The sequence below is a fragment of the Rattus norvegicus genome, chromosome 10 (genome assembly GCF_036323735.1).
Source record: "Rattus norvegicus strain BN/NHsdMcwi chromosome 10, GRCr8, whole genome shotgun sequence".
In the NCBI taxonomy this organism is placed as follows: domain Eukaryota; kingdom Metazoa; phylum Chordata; class Mammalia; order Rodentia; family Muridae; genus Rattus; species Rattus norvegicus.
Window position 1 is genome coordinate 60,829,448 of NC_086028.1, and position 23,455 is coordinate 60,852,902.

Here is a 23,455-nt window from a genome sequence, read left to right on the forward strand (position 1 = left end):
CATATCAGCTCTGAATTCCTGAGAGTAAATACAAGAAAAATGTGCAACGTAGGCAAACTTATTAAAATTGTTATGGCTTTGGCTTTTGGGGAGCAATGTTAAAAGCCAATTAAATGTCAGTTCTATTACAGGCCTCCTAAACCAAACTGACTGGCGGAAGGCGGGGCGTGAGTCTACCCCGGCCCCACCCCTCGCAGTGAAATCCGCTTTTAGACCCGCCTCCCCGACGCGAATTTTACCGTCAATTGGGGTTTTCGCTAATCCATCGAAGCATCTCGCCTCCTATTGGGTGAGCTTCTGAACCTGGTTGCGCACTTCCTGGAGTTGGGAACGCGGAGCGGACGTCGTCTTTCCGCCATTGCTCTGCGAGCCCTGCCGCTACCTAAGTGAGGGACGACAGGTGGGTGGCGGGCGTCTGAGGCTGGGCTGCAAGGCTGTCGAGTGGGCCGAGCGGCCGAGAAGCTGCGCCAGGCCCGGGTCGCGAGCTCTCAGCCCGGCTAGGGTGCAGGCCAGGGCACGCCGGACGTGTTCCATCTTTCTCTTCTGGGCCCGGGCCTAGCTGATTCGTATTGGCTTGCCTCTCCATCCCAGATTCTCCCGGCATGGCCGGAGTGTTTCCTTACAGAGGGCCGGGTAACCCGGTGCCCGGCCCTCTAGCCCCGCTGCCGGATTACATGTCAGAGGAGAAGCTGCAGGAGAAAGGTGAGAGGCGAACGGGAACGGCGCGCGCGGGCTCGAACGTGCAGGCGGATTTCATTTCTTCCCTCTGTAGGCAGGTCATCAGGGGTGTACTTATTAGCAGTATTTACACGTTTTAAAATGTGTTTAAATCATTGAAGGTTTGGAAGCGTCTGTTATTTGCAGGAAGCTAACGTGCGTGCGTGCGTGCGTGTGTGTGTGTGTGTGTGTGCGCGTGTGTATTGTGTGTGTGTGTGATGCGTCAATGGTGACAAAAGCTGTTCCTTTATAGGGATTGCATTACTCTGAAGGGATTAGACAGCAACCCTTCCCTAAACATCAATAGCAAAAATGTCAGGTGTTTTGGGGTAGTAAAATGGCAGTATACTTATCAGTGAGTAGTTCTCCTCTTCACAGCATGCTGAGGGCTACCCCAGGGGCAAGAGTTGGGGGATAATTAGGGTGAATGTGGGCAGCCCTTTTAACTGAGATGCTTTTATAGCTCGAAAATGGCAGCAGTTGCAGGCCAAGCGCTATGCAGAGAAGCGGAAATTCGGGTTTGTGGATGCTCAGAAGGAAGACATGCCCCCAGAACATGTCAGGAAAATCATTCGAGACCATGGAGACATGACCAACAGGAAGTTCCGTCATGACAAAAGGGTCTATTTGGGGTAAGTAACATCCCAGGATAATTTCATATGGAGTTTGGCTTCTTTCCTTTTTCGGCCCCTTCATTGACAGTGTTGGATAGAGGGACTATGGTTTGGAACATGACTTTTTAACTGAGACACAGTTTCCTTGTGTGGGCCTTTCTGCCCTGGAATTAGCTCTGTTGACCATGCTGCTCTAGAATCCACAGGGATCCCCATGCCTCTGCCTCCTAAGAGCTGGGATTAAAGGCAGAGACCATCATGTCCAGCATGGAACATGGCTGTAGACTTTACATAGGATGTTTGTAGAAGTAAAGCCAGGACCACTGGGATTCGGTGATAATTGCCAAGTCTTCTACTTATTTTTGCTTTGTTTTGTCCTGCTGATGTCATTGTTAAATACTATTATTGTTGAACTGTTTGAAGCTCAAGATATGACACACTCTGGATGCTTTTTGGTCACTAGCATTTGGGAGTTTAGGATGTTTAATTCCTGGAGTCTCTCTTACTACTTCTGCAGCAGTAATTGGTAACCAGTGTGGTAGTGTTTGGACGTAATGTCGGCACTGGAGCTGCAGGAGCAGGACTGTCACAGGCTTGAGGCCAGCTCAAGCTGCTCCGTGGAATGCTCCATTAAAAACAACAACAAGAGCCAGATTGGTGGCCAGGCATTTAGTCTCTGTGCACGGGAGACAGAGACAGGAGAATGAATCTTCTGTTCTAGACTGAGTTTCAGGCCAGCTAGGGCTATATAGTAAGACCCTGTCTCAGACAACAACAAACATCATCATCATCATCATCATCATCATTATTATTATTGAAACTTGCTTTTGGTCCTCAATGGATAGACCTTTCCTTTTAGGAGTTTAAGTTTAGTGGCATGGTAAATGAGAGACAAATGGTCACTGTGTAGAGCCATGAATGTGCTGGTATTTACAGGAAGGGCAGAAGGAAGTTGCTTTCAAAGGGACAGGTGTTGGTTTATACAGGCTGATTCCCACTATTGTGGAACTAAGACATTTAAAAGGGAGAGTGGTGTTAGATGGAGATGAGGAGGCCATACTGGAAGTCATGTAGGATCTGCGTCCTAATTTGGGGCTTTGGAATATAAGGCAGCATTTTGTATGGAACACGTGATAACTTTATGGCTTGTCAGCAAGGGACAAATGATGAACACTTAGTTGTTTCTAATTGTTTCTCCTCCTTGTGTTGCAGAGCTCTCAAGTACATGCCTCACGCAGTTCTCAAGCTCCTAGAGAACATGCCCATGCCTTGGGAGCAGATCCGGGATGTGCCTGTGCTGTACCACATCACTGGAGCCATTTCCTTCGTTAACGAGATTCCCTGGGTTATTGAGCCAGTTTACATCTCCCAGTGGGGGTGAGAAGGGCTGAAGTGTGGGGGGAGGTGGCATCTGGTGGGGTGTTGTGGGGGCGGAAGTATTGGCAGTTGAGATCAGTGGGCATGATGCTCTTGCCTTATAGGTCAATGTGGATCATGATGCGTAGAGAAAAAAGAGACAGGAGGCATTTCAAGAGGATGCGTTTTCCCCCTTTTGATGATGAGGAGCCGCCCCTGGATTATGCTGACAACATCTTAGATGTCGAGCCACTGGAAGCCATTCAGCTAGAGCTGGACCCTGAGGAGGATGCCCCTGTGTTGGACTGGTTCTATGACCACCAGCCATTGAGAGATAGTAGGAAGTGAGTGGAACTAATTTCTGTGAGAGTTCTGGAAACAGGAGCTGTGGGAAGGCCGTAGGTAAGAGGCTTGGCTCAATGCCTACCTGATGTGGGCCCTCCATCTTTTCCCTAGGTATGTTAATGGTTCCACCTACCAACGCTGGCAGTTCACATTGCCTATGATGTCCACTCTCTACCGACTGGCCAACCAGCTTCTGACTGACTTGGTAGATGACAACTACTTTTATCTCTTTGATCTAAAGGCCTTCTTTACCTCTAAGGCACTCAACATGGCCATTCCTGGGGGACCCAAATTTGAACCTCTTGTTCGAGACATCAACCTACAGTAAGTTGAGAAAGTATCAATTTTTAGGTACCTCGTGTGTGTTAAAATTTAAAGTTTACCTTAAGATCCTGTATAACAATGGAACTAGACTACTCACTTGACTTTGTGTTGTAGGGATGAAGACTGGAATGAATTCAATGATATTAACAAGATCATCATCCGTCAGCCTATTCGTACTGAGTACAAGATTGCTTTTCCGTACCTCTATAACAACCTCCCACACCATGTCCACCTGACCTGGTAAGATGCTCAGAACACAGCAGTTAGAAAGGGGAAGGCCAGAACACAAGAACAAGTTGGCTGACTCTTTTTGTTATAGGTACCACACTCCTAACGTTGTGTTCATCAAGACTGAGGATCCTGATCTGCCAGCTTTCTACTTTGATCCTCTGATTAACCCAATCTCCCATAGACACTCAGTCAAGGTAAGAGGAAATCACATGCTCTGGAGGGTAGCGAGGAATGAGAGTCTTGGAGATTGAGCTTGGGGTCTTATCCATGCTAGGCAAGTTTTCTGCTACTCAGCAGCCTATGCCCCACTTTTTTCTTTTTGGACATGTAGTGTAGGTTAGCCTAAATTTACTGTGTAGTGTAGGTTAGCCTAAATCATTTACTGTGTAGTTTCAGGTTGGTCTTGCTCATTCAGTCTTTCTGTCTTAGCTTCCTTCTACATACTGGGGTTTCAGGGCTCCTTCCTCAAGCTCAGGAGTTTTGACAGGAACTGATTGCAGTGGGTACTTCTGTAGTATGGTGCTGGAGCTCCTTTGGGAGGCTTTGGGTGGTAAGCAGGTGGGTTGACTTCCTGCTTGGCTCTCGTCTCTACTCCCTTGGCTCCTTTGTCTAGCTCTTTAGGCTTCTTTTACAGGCATCCATTTCATGGCATGTGTAGACATTATGCTTGATCCCGAGAGTTTTCTGCTCATCTCAGCTTTGCGCTCAGTGAGTGGGAAATGAACCCTTGAGGACTTCTTTTTCAGAGCCAAGAGCCACTACCTGATGATGATGAGGAGTTTGAGCTCCCAGAGTTTGTGGAGCCCTTCCTGAAGGATACACCTCTCTATACAGACAATACAGCCAATGGCATCGCACTGCTCTGGGCACCACGGCCCTTCAACCTACGCTCTGGTCGTACCCGCCGGGCCCTCGACATTCCCCTTGTCAAGAACTGGTGAGGTTTCTCCTTAAGGGGTAGTAGATGTACAGTACAGGAGAAAAGGCTGTGTGGTGTACAGTATAGGAGAGAGGCTGGGTGGTGTACAGTATAGGAGAGAGGCTGGGTGGTGTACAGTATAGGAGAGAGGCCGGGTGGTGTACAGTATAGGAGAGAGGCTGGGTGGTGTACAGTATAGGAGAGAGGCTGGGTGGTGTACAGTATAGGAGAGAGGCCGGGTGGTGTACAGTATAGGAGAGAGGCTGGGTGGTGTGCAGTATAAGAGGAAAGGCTGGATAAGTATGCAGCCTTTGCAGAGTGTCTGGAGGATGGGTGGGCAAGGCTCTGATGGGCTTATTTAACCAGGTATCGGGAGCACTGTCCTGCTGGGCAACCTGTGAAAGTTCGAGTCTCCTATCAGAAGCTGCTTAAGTATTATGTGCTGAATGCCCTCAAACATCGGCCTCCCAAAGCGCAGAAGAAGAGGTAAGGTGCTGAAGGCCCCTGCTACACCTTGTGTTCCAAAAATGTCAGTATGTCACTTTAAGTTTCTTCTTTATTTTTACCCAGGTATCTGTTTCGCTCTTTCAAAGCTACCAAATTCTTTCAGTCTACCAAGCTGGACTGGGTGGAGGTCGGGCTGCAGGTTTGCCGCCAGGGCTACAACATGCTTAACCTTCTCATTCACCGTAAGAACCTCAACTATCTGCATTTGGACTATAACTTCAACCTGAAGCCTGTCAAGACGCTCACCACCAAGGTGCCTGTCTGGGACCTCATGGCTCTGACGTGCTTAAGATGGATGGCACTGTGGGATACCTTCTGTGGCCACTCTCATTAATATTCCTTGTGTTCTTGGACTTTTCAGGAAAGAAAAAAATCTCGCTTTGGGAATGCTTTCCATCTGTGTCGGGAAGTACTGCGTTTGACTAAGCTGGTTGTGGATAGTCATGTGCAGTATCGCTTGGGCAATGTAGATGCCTTCCAGGTGAGGCCATGTTGCCTGGACCCCTGCCTGGATGGAGAGATGGGGCGAAGCCTGTGCTGGCTCTGGAGCTGGCTCCGGCTCTAAGGCTAACGGGTGACTTTATTGCAGCTGGCAGATGGATTGCAGTATATATTTGCCCACGTGGGACAGTTGACAGGCATGTATCGATACAAATATAAGCTGATGCGGCAGATCCGCATGTGCAAGGACTTGAAACATCTCATCTATTACCGCTTCAACACGGTGAGACCCTGCCCTCAGTGCCAGCCTTCACATACTCTTGCTTTTTCTTTGCAGTTAGAGCTCTTTCCTAGGATCTCCTTGGAGAGACTCTTGAATATGTCATTACTATACTCCATGAATGAATCTTAGCACTTCACTTACCGCTGAATCCATGCAGGAGCCTCCCTATCTGCGTCCCTATTCTAGACCGGGAGGACTCAGATAGCGTTTACCCTATCTCCATGGCAACCTGATACATGTTCTGCCTTCTTCTATCCAGTTTCCTTCCTGTCATTTTTCTTTTTAAAGGAATTGTCCATTTATGTTCTTGGTTTCTACTTGACTGTAGGGTCCTGTGGGGAAAGGCCCTGGCTGTGGTTTCTGGGCTGCTGGCTGGCGGGTCTGGCTATTTTTTATGCGTGGAATTACCCCTTTGCTAGAACGATGGCTAGGCAACCTTCTGGCCCGACAGTTTGAAGGTAAGTGGTTTTCTTTATCCATGCTTGTGTGCCTCAAGTTCTGTGTCTTTGTGTTTGTCATCGATCCTGAGTCTGTTTTAAATGAGTCTGTCCTACTATTCTGGCTCTTGGGATGCTCGCTAGGACTTTGAGCCATCATGTGTTTGTATGTTTGTGACTATCTGAGGTGGCTTGTCTTTTTGTATGTGTGGATCATATGGGAACGTGCTACTATTTATTGATTTCATCTCTGGGCTGTCCCTTCACTTCTAGGCCGTCACTCAAAGGGGGTGGCAAAGACAGTAACAAAGCAACGAGTAGAGTCCCATTTTGACCTTGAGCTTAGGGCAGCTGTGATGCATGATATTCTGGACATGATGCCTGAAGGCATCAAACAGAACAAGGCCCGAACAATTCTGCAGCACCTCAGTGAGGCCTGGCGCTGCTGGAAGGCCAACATTCCATGGAAGGTAGGCTTTCCTCCATCTCCATTTCCTTTCATCCTTCTGATGTTAGGATTGCCACATCCTCAGAGGGCTGTTCACCTTCTGTTATCCCCTACCCTCCTTGAGACAGTCTCACTGTGTTGTCCTGGCTGACCTGTAAGTCTGTGCAGGCCAGGCTGCTCTCAGACTGAGGGGATCGATCCGCCTCCGGCTTTATGCCGGGTGCAGGTGTGGAGCACTGTGCTTGGTTCTTACTACCTTTTTTCATCGTGTTTGTACCTGCAGGTCCCAGGACTGCCAACGCCTATAGAGAATATGATTCTTCGGTACGTTAAGGCCAAGGCTGATTGGTGGACCAATACTGCCCACTACAACCGTGAACGGATTCGCCGTGGGGCTACTGTAGACAAGACTGTTTGCAAAAAGAACCTGGGCCGCCTCACCCGCCTGTATCTGAAGGCAGAACAGGAGCGGCAGCACAATTACCTGAAGGTTGGGCCAGCTAGACTGGGTGTGTGGGGGCTGGGTGGCAAGGTGGGCTGCAGAGTGAAGATGATGCTTTGCCTGAGTTTGGACAATAGTGGGGGATAACGTGATGTTCACCTTCCAGGACGGGCCTTACATCACAGCAGAGGAAGCAGTGGCAGTGTATACTACCACTGTGCACTGGCTGGAAAGCCGTAGGTTCTCTCCTATCCCGTTCCCCCCACTCTCCTACAAGCATGACACCAAGTTGCTTATCTTGGCTCTGGAGCGACTCAAGGAAGCTTATAGGTAAGGAGTGGCTGGAGGGTTCCTGTTGGGAGGATAGCAGAGAGAGAGTGGCATCATGGTCCGAGTTCACAGGAAGGTATATTTCCTTCTGGTTTAGCATCTTCTTGGGTTTTCTCATACACCTTTCTTTTTGCTTTGTTAGTGTGAAGTCTAGGTTAAACCAGTCTCAGAGGGAGGAGCTGGGTCTGATTGAACAAGCCTATGACAACCCCCATGAGGCTTTGTCCCGCATCAAGCGTCACCTCCTCACGCAGAGAGCCTTTAAGGAAGTGAGTGAAATACTCCCTAAGTTTTCTTTTGGCCTGTGCTACTTATTCTTGGCAGTGAGTGCCGCATTGGCTTGGATGAGTTGATGTGAGCCAGGCTCTTCCTCCTCTAGGTGGGCATTGAGTTTATGGATCTCTATAGCCACCTTGTGCCAGTGTATGATGTGGAACCACTGGAGAAAATAACTGATGCTTACCTGGACCAGTACCTGTGGTATGAAGCAGATAAACGCCGTCTTTTCCCGCCCTGGATCAAGCCTGCTGACACAGAACCCCCTCCACTGCTTGTTTACAAGTGGTGCCAAGGTAAAAATTTCTGGAGTTACCCTCTGCAGAGAAAGGAGGTGAATTGAGTTCTGTATGAAAATTCAGGCCTAGGCTGCATGGTCCATTTTATTACATAAGAGTGACTAGTACTGCCAGGTGGTAGTCCCATGTGCCTTTAATCCCGAGTTCAGGAGGCAGAGGCAGCAGCAGCAGATCTCTGGGTTTGAGGACCCCCTGGTCTACAGAGCAAGTTCCAGGGCATCCATGTCTACACAGAGAGACCCTGTCTACTAAACCAAAAGAAAAAGGAAGCGTGAATACCACTGATGTTGAGCAAAGCTTACACTTAGAGCAACCAGGATGGATGGATGGGTGGGTGGGTGGGTGGGTGGGTGGGTGGATGGATGGATGGATGGACGGACGGTAGAGAGTTTTGGAATGTGTAGAGAGCTGCTGAGGTTACTAGTCCTGAAAAGGTGTTAGTAATATGCCATAGCTCCGACATTTTGCTTTTTTAGGCATCAATAACCTGCAGGATGTGTGGGAGACGAGTGAGGGTGAGTGCAATGTCATGCTGGAGTCTCGGTTTGAGAAGATGTATGAGAAGATTGACCTGACCCTGCTCAACAGGCTGCTGCGACTCATTGTGGACCACAACATAGCTGACTACATGACAGCCAAGAACAATGTAGTCATCAACTATAAGGTCTGTCCTGGAGCCAGGAGCAAAGAGATGTGTTAAGGGATCATCTGGCCCATTGAGTTAGGATTTGCTAAGGGAGAATGGAGAAGATTGAACCCTGAAGTGCTTGGAACACAGCCAACCATAGCCATAGCTAAGAGTTGTGTTTTTTTTTTTTTTTTCCTTTTTCATTTCTAGGACATGAACCATACAAATTCATATGGAATCATCAGAGGCCTGCAGTTTGCCTCATTCATTGTACAGTACTATGGTTTGGTGATGGATTTGCTTGTATTGGGATTGCACCGGGCCAGTGAGATGGCTGGGCCTCCGCAGATGCCAAATGACTTTCTCAGTTTTCAGGACATAGCCACCGAGGCTGCACACCCAATCCGACTCTTCTGTAGATACATTGATCGCATCCATATTTTCTTCAGGTAATGATGCATAGCTCCTTTAACCAACAGGGGAGGGAGCTATGTTCTGCCTGTAATGTGGCTCTTATAGCTTAGTTGACTGCTTTTGGGCTATAAAGTGAAACGAAGCCTTCAGTTGCATAGAGTCCTCACTGTGGAGCTGGCGTTCTCGAAGGGTCCTAGTATATTTGGACTTCAACTATATATCTTGTCTTAATGTAGGTTCACAGCAGATGAGGCTCGGGATCTGATCCAGCGTTACCTGACAGAACATCCAGACCCCAATAATGAAAACATTGTTGGCTACAATAATAAGAAATGCTGGCCCCGAGATGCCCGTATGCGTCTCATGAAGCATGATGTCAACTTGTGAGTTTCAGTTGGGTTTGTGGGAATTACAAGGATGTTAGTCCTAGGGACCCAGAAATTAGGGAGGATTGAGGTTGTGTCTTGGTAGGAGGAATATAAACCTGTTGGGGTATCATCTACCTGGTCTTTGGATGCAAGTGTCTTCAACAGACTGAAATGCCTCTGTTCTCTGTGGATAGGGGTCGGGCAGTGTTCTGGGACATCAAAAACCGGCTGCCACGATCGGTGACTACAGTACAGTGGGAGAATAGCTTTGTGTCTGTGTACAGTAAAGACAACCCCAACCTGCTGTTCAACATGTGTGGCTTTGAGTGCCGCATCCTACCTAAGTGCCGTACCAGCTATGAAGAGTTCACCCACAAGGACGGGGTCTGGAATCTACAGAATGAGGTATATTCTAGGAAGGGCATCACTTCACCACCCCTGGAACTCTGGACTCAGTGGGGTGAAGAATGGCCATAGCTTTTCATTATCATCCTAGTGAGTTGGGTGTAGTCGCAGTTAATCTTTGCTTGATTAAACATTGTTTCTCTGTAAGCCTGGCTGGTCTGGAGTTCACTTTGTAGACCAGCCTGGCCCTGATTGTCTCAGCGATCAGCCTGCCTCTGTCTTCCAAGAAGTGTGAGGATTAAAGGCGTGTACCATCATGGCCTACTCCTTTATTTTTCCTTTTTTTGAGGCCGGGTCTCACTGTGTAGCTCTGGCTAGTCAGCTTAGCTTTGAATTTACCAAGGTCTACCCCCACCTCTGCTGCTTCCCGAGTACTGAGATTAAATGCACACTCTGCCATGTCTGATTTTTCATGTTCATTTATGCCATGGCATTTGTGTGGAGGCCAGAGGGCAGCTTGTAGTCTGTTCTACTATGTGGGTTCTGGGGATTGAAGTAAGGAACTAAGACTTGGTAACAAGCACCTTCGCCTGCTCTGAGCCATCTCACCAGCCCCTCTGGAAGTCTCTGGGACAAGTTAAAACTGGCTTTGCGGTTTAGGTTACTAAGGAGCGGACGGCTCAGTGTTTCCTGCGTGTGGACGATGAGTCAATGCAGCGCTTCCATAACCGCGTGCGGCAGATTCTGATGGCCTCTGGCTCTACCACTTTCACCAAGGTATGTGGGCATAAACCTTCGTTTCCCTGCCAGCCCCTGTGTCTTGGCATCCCTTCAGCTCCTTCCTGGTTTGGATTCCCACTTTCCCAATTTTGCCTAATATTCTAATCTCCATGTATTATTTTGGGATGGCAACTTAGAATGTTAGATCTATTGGGGTTTATTTCTGAGGATTCCCTGCAAGAATTTAATAGGCTGTATCTGTGGGGTTTTGATGATTTTTTAAATCAGAGCAAAAGTGGAGTCTATAATTTGAACAAAAGTATCTATTTTGCATTTTCCCTTGGCTTGTTAGCTAAGTCAAACAGCCTATATTTTAGGGAGTAGCATAAAATGCAGGGTCTTTTGTTTGCATTTATTTTTCCTTAGGTTGTTCCTGGGGCCCACTTAAGACAGCTGGAGATTTGTATGTTTAGGGTCTTGCAAGGCCAGATCTCCCATGATGAAAACTTTTTAAATGTGGCTCTTAGGAATTCACTTCTCCTAAGATAACTTCTGTGCTGTAGGTATTTTGCACATACTAGATACCAGTTGCAAAGTAGAGCCCTTTCCCTTTGAGAGAGAGGTACATGATATAAGAACCACTAATATGTGATGTTTATGGAGTCATTGCATTATCCGAGAATACTAGAGTTCATGAGTTCAGATCCTGTCTGAGTGGAAGTAGAAAGACTTCTACAAGAAACAAGGTGAAGGCGTTCAGCTTTAGCAGAGGTGTGGAAAGGTACTTAATTAGTACGGTACTTGCATAGCTATAAGAAGTTTAAGGTTGATGGCTCAGCGGTTAAGAGCACTGACTGCTCTTCCAGAGGTCTTGAGTTCAAGTCCCAGCAACCACATGGTGGCTCACAACCATCTGTAATGGGATCTGATGCCCTCTTCTGGTGTATCTGAAGATAGCAACAGTGTACTCGTGTAAATCTTTAAAAAAAAAAGTTTAAGGTTTATTGTAGTAAATTGTGGAGTTGGAATTTTTCTAGATCCCTGGAAAAAAGAATTTTAGCAAATATAAAAGTATAAGGCATTCTCTTCTTTTTCTTTTTTTTCTTTTTTTTTTTTTTTTTCCAGAGCTCGGGACAGAACCCAGGGCCTTGCGCTCGATAGGCAAGCGCTCTACCGCTGAGCTAAATCCCCAACCCCGGCATTCTCTTCTTTAATTTTATAATTTTTTTCCAAGGCATAGTTTCTCTTCATGCAGCCTTGGCTGTCCAGGAACTTGCTCTGTAGAACAGGCTGCCCTCAGACTCACAGAGATCCACCTGCCTCTGCCAGCCAAGTGCTAGGATTACAAGCGTGCATCTCCACCACCAGGCAGTTTTCTGATTCTGGGGTGAAGGTTGAAAGCTTAAGGATGAGTGAGACTGTCTGGAAGAGTGGAGAGAGGAGAAAAGACAGATAAGATAAGGGTGATGGGAAGGAAGCTCTGAGGTGCACTGACCAGAACCGAGCAGGTATTTAACAGCCTCAGTTGCCTGAACAGTTTAGTAGATAAGACTGAATGGGAGCCAGTGACATTGGCAGTTAGGACGTCATTGGTGACCTTAGAGCTATTTCAGTGCTGGGATGCAGGCCAGATGGTTTGCCAGAACTGGAGTAGGTGCGTTAGAATCTCCCTTTTTCAGAGGGAGCTGCACATCAGGACAGGGCTTTTTGTTCTATTTTGGGAGTTTTTACTTTTATTCACTTTTTTTTTTTTTTTTTTTTTTTTTTTTTGAGCTGAGGACCGAACCCAGGGCCTTACGCTTGTTAGGCAAGCGCTCTACCACTGAGCTAAATCCCCAACCCCTTTTATTCACTTTCTTTTCTTTCTTTGGTTTTTTTGTATAATTTACTTGTATACAATGCATTATAATCATATTAACCTCTTTCATGCCCCCTTCCTGCTGTCCCTTCATTTAACAAGGTGTGTGTATGTGTGTGTGAAGAGACAGAGAGACAGGGTGGGGGTGGAGTGTTGTGCAGTTCCATAGCCCTCTTCCGATTCTTTGAGGCATGGTCTCTTCTGGAGCCTGCAGCTCTAAAAGCCTGTGAGCTCAAGCAATCCTCCTGTCTCAGCCTTGCTCAGAGCCTTATGGAGGAGTGATGAGAGCTGAGGGGGGAACTTCACAATTATGGTTAGATGTGCATGATCTTAGGACTTTGGGCGGTCCTCCACCCTCAACTTGATTATCTATAAAGTGAGGATAACCATAGTTCTTAGCTCAGAGAACTTTTATGAAAATTAAATAATATGTACAGTAGTCCAGTAAGCCATATTATTTTATAAAGAGCTTTTATTAATTAGATCAGAGATTACGATAAGAGCATAATGTTGGATTTGAACTTGTTTACTTTTTCTCCTTTGCTTTTTGTTCATTTGTTTGCTTGCTTAAGATAAGCCTTATGTATAATCGAGGCTGACACTGAACTCTTGATCCTTCTGACTTAGCCTCCAAAGTACTGGGATTACAGGCATAAGCCATCTGACACTGATAACAGGCCTTAACAAGTACACATTCCCACACATATGTATATATGTGCACTGATACTAACAGGTGTACACATCATATATAGCTACACTAGAAGACCCCAAAAACCACCTCCACCTCCACCCCGTTAATAGAAAATCTCGAGGAGGCTGGAGGTGATTAACCCTAAGGTCAATTAAGCTCCTTTTCTACCTCTTTTTTATTTATATTTGTCTTGTGTACTCACAAGTATACACGTCACGACCTATGTGTGGACGTCAAAGGACAGCTTTCAGGAGTCAATTTTCTCCTACCATGCAGGTTTCCAGGGTTAAAGCAAGGTAGGTCCTTCTGATTTGGCAGGAAGAACCCTCGACTCCACTGACCTGATTTGTCTTTTCAGCTGTTTATTTTTGCTATACTGGGGATTGAACTCGGCCAGGCAGCTGTTTTACCACTGACCTATATTTTGAGATTAAAGTTTCCCTGTGTTGCCCAGACTGGTTTTGAGCTCCTGGGCTCAAGTGATCCATTGACCTCAGCCTCCCAAATAGCTGAGACTATAGGTGTCCGTCACTGCTGTGGCCTTTAGTGTCCTCAGTTTCCCTTTCCTCCAGTTTTGTTAGAATCATGCTGTCACTCCCACCTGGGTTACCACTTCTGCTTTAGGTGTGTGTGGCACATTTAGCTCAAGAGTACATATGACCCTTCTGTTTAGTCGTGGTCCTAACTGGCACACACAGACCTCGATGAGGTCCAGGAAAACAGCTATGTACCCCTTAGGTAGTCTGACTGACAGCTCTGTTTGCTTTGTAAGGTCAAAGGCTGCCTTCCTGATTAGTTCTTTGTCTTCCTGCAGTCAGCAGTGCTGTTTCCTTCTTTGATCTGACAGCCCCTACCCCAAGTTTATGTTATTCTGAAAGGAATATTGTATTTAAAATAACTAACAGGGTCTTACCATGTATCACTGGCTAGCCTGAAATTCATAGAGATTAAAGCCTCATACTGCCATGCCCAGCACTAAAAAGTACTTTGTATTACATTTGTTTGGGTGGGTATAGACCACAGAGTGCATGTGGAGGTTAGAGAAGAAACTTGAAGAAGTGGGCTCTTTCCTTCACTATGTGGGTTCTGGGGATTAATCTCGAGTCTTCAGGTTTGGTGACAGTCTTACCCACTGAGCCATCAGAGTGACTCAGTCATCCCTCTCTCATTTGTTTCTATCCTAGTGGGTGTGAAGTAGTATCTTATATTTTTTTTATTTTCTGTAATTACTAATGATTTTAAACTAATCCTTACATTAGGGATATATGGATTTGTTTGTTTGTTTGTTTGTTTGTTTGTTTTCCCGGAGCTGAGGATCAAACCCAGGGCCTTGCACTTGCTAGGCAAGCGCTCTACCACTAAGCTAAATCCCCAACCCCTACATTAGGGATGTAAGTAACTAACTAGTAACTGCAAGACCTGCATTGCTCATGTGAAATTTACTCTTTTCCACTAACTTTAGATTGTGAATAAGTGGAATACAGCTCTCATTGGCCTTATGACATACTTTCGAGAGGCTGTGGTGAATACACAGGAACTCCTAGACTTACTGGTGAAGTGTGAAAACAAGATCCAGACACGTATCAAGATTGGATTGAACTCCAAGATGCCAAGTCGGTTCCCCCCTGTTGTATTCTACACCCCTAAGGAGCTGGGTGGGCTTGGCATGCTCTCGATGGGCCATGTCCTTATCCCCCAGTCTGACCTCAGGTATAGTGTGACTGACCTTCATTATTTCATTATTTCAACTCTGAGGGAAATGAGTGTTTGATTACATTTGACTTTAATTTTATTTCCTGTCTCAATTTTTCTGAACAGGTGGTCCAAGCAAACAGATGTGGGCATCACACACTTTCGTTCAGGAATGAGTCATGAAGAAGACCAACTGATTCCCAACTTGTACCGCTACATACAGCCATGGGAGAGTGAATTCATTGACTCCCAGCGGGTCTGGGCTGAGTATGCACTCAAGCGACAGGAGGCTATTGCTCAGAACAGGTGGGCATGCAGAGGGTGTGCCAGTCAGAGCTGGGGGTTGGCTCACAACACTTTGAATCTTATGTGGAGGTCATGGGCAGAGTATGTTTTTAGGAGTTAAGACTGATTCTGTTTATCCTTGGCCAAAGAATATTGAATGCTTGCTCTTTGTGAGAAAAGATGTTGACTCTTTTTTTCTGGCAGACGCTTGACTTTAGAAGATTTAGAAGACTCGTGGGATCGGGGCATTCCCCGGATCAATACCCTCTTCCAGAAAGATCGGCACACATTGGCTTATGATAAAGGCTGGCGTGTCCGAACTGACTTTAAGCAGTACCAGGTGTGTAGAGTGGAGAGTGGAGCAAGTTTTCTCCCCATCAGGATAGCTTTGGCATCCCTGTCACTGAGAGTGGTGGCCACCCAGAGGCTTCACTGTACTTGCGTTACTCTCTAGGTTTTGAAGCAGAACCCCTTTTGGTGGACACATCAACGGCATGATGGCAAGCTTTGGAACCTCAACAACTACCGCACAGACATGATCCAGGCACTGGGCGGTGTGGAGGGCATTCTGGAACACACTCTCTTCAAGGGCACTTACTTCCCAACCTGGGAAGGTCTGTTCTGGTAAGGACTCTGCCTCCTTACAGGGATCTGTCACAACTCTCTGAGCTCAGCACTTCTGTGCTGTGGTAGCCTGCTGCTTCTTACTTAGCCCAGTGAGGGTTAGGCACCTCTGGGAGGGGGATGGGCAGCATCTCATTTAATTCCTCTGTTCATCAGGGAGAAAGCCAGCGGGTTTGAGGAATCCATGAAGTGGAAGAAGCTGACCAATGCTCAGCGATCAGGATTAAACCAGATTCCTAATCGTAGATTTACTCTCTGGTGGTCCCCAACAATCAATCGAGCCAATGTGAGTATGATTCTTCCACAAGGGAGATGGGGAAAGGGGTTTCTTACGCCTTTATCTTTGTCCTAAGAGCTGGTCTCTGGTCTCTCTCTTTCCTGGCAGGTATACGTAGGCTTCCAGGTGCAGCTGGACCTGACAGGAATCTTTATGCATGGCAAGATCCCCACGCTGAAGATCTCTCTCATCCAGATCTTCCGAGCTCACTTGTGGCAAAAGATTCATGAGAGCATCGTGATGGACTTGTGTCAGGTGAGCTGCCGCTGAGGGGTGACATCACACAGTCACATCCGTCTGTGTGGCCTTGGCCTGGAGATCCTTAGGCTGGCTACCTAACCTGCTTCCCAAGGGCTTAGATTATGCACTGCCACGCATAGCCAGCTTGGGAAAATTTATCCTGGACAGGCAAGGATTAGACTCTGTTGCCTCATCTAAATTCTCTCAGCTCTCAGTGTATGTGGATTTCTCATCTTTACTTCTAGGTCTTCGACCAGGAATTAGATGCCCTGGAAATTGAGACAGTACAAAAGGAGACAATCCATCCCCGAAAATCCTACAAGATGAACTCTTCCTGTGCAGATATACTGCTCTTTGCTTCCTATAAGTGGAATGTCTCCCGGCCCTCGCTGCTGGCAGACTCTAAGTAAGTAACTTTTTTTTTTTTTTTTTTTTTTCGGAGCTGGGGACCGAACCCAGGGCCTTGCGCTTCCTAGGCAAGCGCTCTACCACTGAGCTAAATCCCCAACTCCGATAAGCATGTAACTTAAAAGAGTTAGCCCTGCCTCTTTTGTTTTGTTATTCTGGCTTTAACCTTATAATACTATTGCCTCAGCCCCTCCAAATGCTCGCTGTACAAAAGTGGGCACCATTCCCAGCTTTTGGTTGACATTCTTTTAAACTTGGAGGCAGTGCTAGCCCTTGTAACCCATCAGCAGTCAGACCTACCCGTTTCCTGGGGGGGGGGGGGGGGTCTTGCTGATTTGTTTGTTTGTTTGTTTGTGGTTTGTTTTGTTGTTTTTTTCTGTTTGAGACACAGTTTCTCCATGTAGCCTGCCCGTCCTGGAACTTGGCCTGTAGACCAGGCTGGCCTTGAATTCAGAGATCCATCCACCTGACTCTGCCTTACAAGTGCTGGGGTTAAAGCCAAGCACCATTACTGAACGGCTAGGGGTCTTGCTGATCTACAATGAGGAGGGATGATTTTGAGATTTAGGTGCAGTTGGGAGTTCTCATGAGTCTGAGATGGTGGTTATGCTGTGGTTTCCTGAAAACCTGAACTTTTTCCCCTACCCTTAGGGATGTGATGGACAGCACCACCACACAGAAGTATTGGATTGACATCCAGTTACGCTGGGGGGACTATGATTCCCATGATATTGAGCGCTATGCCCGGGCCAAGTTCCTGGATTACACCACAGACAACATGAGTATCTACCCTTCACCCACAGGTGTGCTCATTGCCATTGATCTGGCCTATAATCTACACAGGTGAGTTAGGGCTCAGAAGCATCGGTTTGCCATTAGCCCTGCACTTTCTGTATTCGTTTCATTTATTTAAGTGGGATCTCATTATATAGCCTTAGCTGTCCTAGAACTATGTAGACCAGGCTGGCACCAAGCTCACAGAGATCCTCCCTCTTCAACTTCCCGAGTGCTGGTGCTAAAGGTGTGTGCCACCACGCCCTCCCTGCACATTAGTCTTTACACCAGTTTTAGTTTGTTTGGCTAAGATGAGGTTTTTTCTTCTGGGTCACTGACTGACTCTTCTCTATGTACATGTGTTAGCAGATTTTTGCATAAGCCTGGCCAACTTTCTTTGTCCCTTTGTTGTACTTGGAGCTTTCGGCCTGTGCTTAAGTTCTTGTGATTCCCTTCATCCTCACAGTGCCTATGGAAACTGGTTCCCGGGGAGCAAGCCTCTCATACAGCAAGCCATGGCCAAGATCATGAAGGCAAACCCTGCCTTGTATGTGTTACGTGAACGGATACGCAAAGGATTGCAGCTGTATTCATCTGAGCCCACTGAGCCTTACCTGTCCTCTCAGAACTATGGTGAACTCTTCTCGAACCAGATTATCTGGTTTGTGGATGACACCAATGTCTATAGAGTAACTATCCACAAGGTGAGCCTTGGATGCAGTGTGGGCACGCAGGCTTCAAGTGCCTATGAGAGAGTAAGACAAGCATGTACACACATTGGGTAAAGTCGGGGTGATTATGTAGGCCATGCTAACCAATATAACTGTTCTTTAGACCTTTGAGGGGAACTTGACAACCAAACCCATCAATGGGGCCATCTTCATCTTCAATCCACGCACAGGACAGCTGTTCCTCAAGATAATCCACACATCCGTATGGGCTGGACAGAAGCGTTTGGGTCAGGTACGCAGTTTAAATGATAGTGAAGCCACAGAACCTTGCTGTCTCTCATTCTTGGTAGGGGGCAAAGGAACATGATAAAAATACCTATTTCTCTATTGAGAGAAAGTATTGCTGGGTGTGGTAGCAAATATCTCAGTACTCAAGAAGCAGAGGGAAGAGGATTGCCATAGGTTTAAGGCCAGCCATGGCTGCACACAGTCAGAAAAGAGGTGGCGATAGTGTTGTGTGATTTACTCCCTGAAGTACTTGAGCTGAATGCAGAGCTTGTCAGCTTGCTTTGCTTTGGGAGTTAGAATTACAAGTGGCACTCTTCCCCCTCAACTGCCCCATCTGTGGCTGACATAAATGGGTGCTGGGAATCCACACTCTGGCCACAGCACTTGACTCAGTGACTCCGCTCCTCAGCCTCCCAGGGAAGTGTTCCCAGGGAGGAGGTCCAGCATGTGAAGGCCTTCATTACCTCTGAGCTGGGCTTTCTACATCCTAAGCCTCTCACTTCTGTTCTCTGTCTTAAAAGAGCAACTAAACATCATCTTTATAAAGAGAATGCACACTCTGTGGCTTCCTAGACATTTGCTACCTGACTGGGCTGTACCTACCCAGCCACATGTCTCATCTCTGTATCTGTAGTAAGTATAGTGTAATGATTACAAGTCCCCTTGTAATTTCCCCAAGTCCCAGCGCTCATCTCACTTCCAAGGCTTTGTCCGTATTTCTGTCTCTAGAAGAGCTCTCATTTTCACTGTGCTCACCGTAGTTCTAGCCAGGAAGACTCATTTCTATATGCAGCTTTTAGTTGTCTTAACTTTTATTTAGATTATTTTTTAAATTCTGTTATTAGTCTGGGCATGGTGGTACATGCCTTTTAATCCTACCAGTTGGAATGCAAAGGTAGGTTTATCTTTGCAAGTTTGAAGCTAGCCCCTTCTGCATACTGAGTTCTAAGCCAGCCAGGACTGCAGAGTGAGATCATGTCTCTAAAAACTAAATAGTATTTTATTTTAGCTGTATGTGGGGAGGGCATCAGCTCCGGGGCTACAGCTACAGGCAGTTGTAATCCGCCTGGTGTGGATGTGGGAACCACATCCTCACATCATCCATAAGAGCAAGCTTAACCTGAGAGCCAGTTTCAAACTGTAATTCATCACTAAACATGTAGGCATCTTTTTCTGATTACTAAGTTTGGCACTCATGTTTGTCATTATAGAAACGGTCTATTTCAAGATTTTTTTTTTTTTCTAGATAATTGAGGAAGGTCAACTCAGTTTGTTTTGGATTTTTTCTTCTATTAGTTGGCCAAGTGGAAGACTGCTGAAGAAGTGGCTGCCCTGATCCGATCTCTGCCTGTGGAGGAACAGCCTAAACAGATTATTGTCACTCGGAAAGGGATGCTGGATCCCCTGGAGGTGAGAGGTGGACACAGTAGAAGGTAGACTCAGGCCCTCTGGGCTGTGTCTCTGACTTTGGGCTTTGCTTTAGGTACACTTACTGGACTTCCCCAATATTGTGATCAAAGGATCAGAGCTCCAGCTGCCCTTCCAGGCTTGTCTCAAGGTGGAGAAGTTTGGGGATCTCATCCTTAAAGCCACAGAACCACAGATGGTTCTCTTCAACCTCTATGATGACTGGCTCAAGACTATCTCATCCTACACGGTAATTTGACACCTTAGGAAGGTCTCTCTAGTCAGGAGAAGTTACTGTGTGCCTCAGGGGTCTCCAGAAGTCACTTGATGAGATCGTTTTTAAATTCTTGACCTGTGTATACAAAGAGCAAGAACTCTTGCTGGGAGGTTGGCACCATAAGAAATTGAGGACAGCACTGGCTTCCCCCTGAGGATAGGGTACAGGAGGGGACTGTCACCAAGCTGACAGTCATACTTTGCACATGTTTCCCCAGGCTTTCTCCCGTCTCATCCTGATCCTGCGTGCTTTGCATGTGAACAACGATAGGGCAAAAGTGATCCTGAAGCCAGACAAGACAACCGTTACGGAACCCCACCACATCTGGCCCACGCTCACTGACGAGGAGTGGATCAAGGTGGAGGTGCAGCTCAAGGATCTGATCTTGGCTGACTATGGCAAGAAAAACAAGTGAGTAGGGCAGGTGTCATAGTGCAGCCAGGGCAAGGTTCTGGAGTTTGGAAACATTTAGGCTTACAAGTGTCTCAGATATTTTACCTGTGCTTGGTAATGTGTGCCTGTCATCCCAGAACTTGGTAGGTAGAGGCAAGAGGTTCAGGAATTCAAAGTTATCTTTAACTACATGAGTTAGAGGTTAATCTAGGCTACATAAGGTCGTGTCTCAAAAGAAAAATAACATCTTGGATACTTAGAAAGAAATGCAGTTCTCAGTGAAGGCACTGATACCATTTTGAAAAGATTCACTCTCTTTTTTGTTTCTGCTGTCTGCGTTTCTCTTGTTTTTTTTTTTTTCTTGTTTTTTTTTTTTTCCGGAGCTGGGGACTGAACCCAGGGCCTTGCGCTTCCTAGGTAAGCGCTCTACCACTGAGCTAAATCCCCAGCCCCTCTCTTGTTTTTAAGACAGGGTTTCATTCTGTATCCCAGGCTGGCCTTAAGCTCCCAACAACCTTCTTGCCTTAACCTTGTAACTGTTAGATTATCAGTATGTTTCACTCCATCCGATTTGAGAGTTTCCAGTTTCCATTTTTGAGAGTTGTCCTGTGTAGGGCAATTTTTGTGGGGGAAAGTAAGAGTAGAGGTGTGAAGCAGCAGGAGGACGTGTGAAGCAGCAGGAGGACGTGTGAAGCAGCGGGAGGACGGACGTGTGTGTTGTTGTCCTGCTGCTTGGATGCATGGAGTTGACGGTGCCGCAGCCTCTTCCTTTCATGCTTTTCTCAGAAGTGCCAGTTAAAGGATGGTTCAGGGATAAAGGTGCTTGCTACCCAGAACCTAAGTTCAATCCCTAAAACCCACAAGGTAGAGAGAAACCTTCTATAAGTTGTCTTTTGACCTCTACTCTTGCACTGTGATATGTCCCCCTCCTCCAGAGTAAATGCATTTAAAAGTTAAAAAGAAAAGAAATGTTACTTGAGGATTATCTTGGCCGAGTATACCCTGTTACCCAAGTCTACTCTACCATCAAGACAAAAGTGACTAGTAGGAGGGGCCTGTTTAACTCTCAGTGTCCCCACAGTGTGAATGTGGCATCGCTGACACAATCAGAAATTCGAGACATCATCCTGGGAATGGAGATCTCTGCACCATCGCAGCAGCGGCAGCAGATAGCTGAGATTGAGAAGCAGACCAAGGAACAGTCCCAGCTCACTGCTACACAGACTCGAACTGTCAACAAGCATGGCGATGAGATCATCACCTCCACCACTAGCAACTATGAGACCCAGACCTTCTCGTCGAAGACCGAATGGAGAGTCAGGTGCTGTGGAGGGCAGGAAGGTGGCGGGGTGCACAGGCCTGTGGATGTTGCTGGGTATGCTTGTGCTGCGGTGCTGACATGCCTTGTCTGTCCTTTAGGGCCATCTCTGCTGCCAACCTGCATCTACGGACCAATCACATTTATGTTTCATCTGATGACATCAAGGAGACTGGTTATACGTACATTCTTCCCAAAAATGTGCTGAAGAAGTTCATCTGCATATCTGATCTGCGCGCCCAAGTGAGTAACCATGGCCCACACCTGGACCACAGTGTGAGCCCACTTAGTCTGTGCCTGAAATTCACTTGATAGTCCAAAAACTTTGAGGTGCTGACTTCAGAATTCATGGATGAATGAATAACTTGAAAAAGACAGCACAAGCAAGAGGTATCAAAACATTTCATAAAGCCAGGGCCATTAAGAGGAAATATTACTGGGGTAGAATTTATTGCAGAGAGTAACAAATGTATTCAGACATGTATATAGTTGACATGGGGTTGGGATTTAGCTCAGTGGTAGAGCACTTGCCTAGTAAGCGCAAGGCCCTGGGTTCAGTTCTCGGCTCCGAAAAAAAAAAAAAAAAAAAGAATAATTTCTGATCTTATTTCTAGATTGCAGGATACCTATATGGGGTGAGCCCTCCAGATAACCCTCAGGTGAAGGAGATCCGCTGTATTGTGATGGTGCCACAGTGGGGCACTCACCAGACTGTGCACCTGCCTAGTCAGCTGCCTCAACATGAGTACCTCAAGGTTTGTGCTGTGGTGGAGCCTGGGAATTGCACTTACTGTCATGTTACCCTAATGGATGACATTTGTTTGCAGATAAGTTGAACATCTCTTTAATTACTCTTTGCCTACAGGAGATGGAACCCTTAGGTTGGATCCACACTCAACCCAATGAATCCCCCCAGCTATCGCCCCAAGATGTAACTACTCATGCCAAAATCATGGCTGACAACCCATCTTGGGATGGGGAGAAGACTATTATCATCACCTGCAGGTGGGTATGGGCCTCCTTGGGTGAAAATACAGGGCAGGCACTGCAGACCAGTACCTGGATTGGTGGTGACTTGAACGCTTAGCCTGTCCCTCCTATCCCCCTCCCCCAGCTTCACACCAGGTTCCTGCACACTGACAGCCTACAAGCTGACCCCTAGCGGGTATGAGTGGGGTCGGCAGAACACAGACAAAGGCAACAACCCCAAAGGCTACCTACCTTCGCACTATGAGAGGGTTCAGATGCTCCTGTCTGACCGATTCCTCGGCTTCTTTATGGTCCCTGCCCAGTCCTCCTGGAACTACAACTTTATGGGTATGTGGTTTTGTGTGACAGTAGCCCAGGAAGTGTGGGGTGGAGACAGGTGACCAGCATGCGTGGCTCCTGGGGTATGACTGCCTTGGAAATGGCCCAGGGGCTCAGGCTGGGTGAGGCAGGCAGATCATTGTTAACATCCGATGTTTTCCCCCTCCCATAAGGTGTTCGACATGACCCCAACATGAAATACGAGCTGCAGCTAGCAAACCCCAAGGAGTTCTACCATGAGGTCCACAGGCCCTCCCACTTCCTCAACTTTGCCCTCCTGCAGGAGGGTGAGGTCTATTCCGCAGACAGAGAGGACCTCTATGCCTAGTTACTTGCTTCTGCTTCAGATTCTCCAAGGCTGGAGCCTCTCAAATGCCCTCCCACAGACAAGCTGCTGACATTCAGCAGCCTGCCCCTTTGTGTTTTGTGCTTGTGTTGTTGATACATTGTAATCCTGAACAAATTAATAAATTTTATAAATAGGAGTGCTTTTGTTTTCT

General features: G+C 46.9%; 1 protein-coding gene across 2 annotated transcripts; it reads left to right on the forward strand.

Annotated features, from left to right (window-relative positions):
- The first annotated feature begins 330 nt into the window (after positions 1–330).
- Prpf8 (pre-mRNA processing factor 8) lies at positions 331–23,440 on the forward strand. 2 transcript variants are annotated; one of them, NM_001191590.1, is made up of 43 exons: positions 331–400; positions 592–702; positions 1,181–1,349; positions 2,544–2,708; positions 2,813–3,031; positions 3,144–3,356; positions 3,471–3,596; positions 3,676–3,781; positions 4,334–4,524; positions 4,873–4,992; positions 5,077–5,266; positions 5,375–5,494; positions 5,603–5,737; positions 6,066–6,195; positions 6,448–6,644; positions 6,906–7,112; positions 7,231–7,394; positions 7,537–7,663; positions 7,774–7,966; positions 8,446–8,633; positions 8,808–9,046; positions 9,248–9,394; positions 9,574–9,784; positions 10,385–10,501; positions 14,456–14,703; positions 14,812–14,991; positions 15,175–15,310; positions 15,425–15,594; positions 15,751–15,880; positions 15,980–16,126; positions 16,357–16,517; positions 17,171–17,362; positions 17,760–17,997; positions 18,128–18,256; positions 19,549–19,662; positions 19,736–19,909; positions 20,154–20,347; positions 21,411–21,650; positions 21,749–21,890; positions 22,262–22,402; positions 22,513–22,652; positions 22,762–22,964; positions 23,129–23,440. In NM_001191590.1, exons 2-43 carry the CDS (start codon positions 603–605, stop codon positions 23,281–23,283), a joined length of 7,008 nt encoding a protein of 2,335 aa, NP_001178519.1. In that variant the 5' UTR covers positions 331–400; positions 592–602; the 3' UTR covers positions 23,284–23,440. The 2 variants fall into 2 exon arrangements, with proteins under 2 accessions (NP_001178519.1, XP_006246954.1); XM_006246892.5 differs by lacking the exon at positions 331–400 and having other exon boundaries at positions 567–702.
- Positions 23,441–23,455: the final 15 nt, after the last annotated feature.

Bases quoted from the DNA above. Each gene is read 5' to 3' on its own strand.
- Prpf8 (NM_001191590.1), top strand. From the start codon at position 603: ATGGCCGGAGTGTTTCCTTACAGAGGGCCGGGTAACCCGGTGCCCGGC. The intron at 8,634-8,807 runs GTCTGTCCTGGA...TTTCATTTCTAG, and splicing joins ATGTAGTCATCAACTATAAG to GACATGAACCATACAAATTC. The intron at 20,348-21,410 runs GTGAGTAGGGCA...GTGTCCCCACAG, and splicing joins GACTATGGCAAGAAAAACAA to TGTGAATGTGGCATCGCTGA.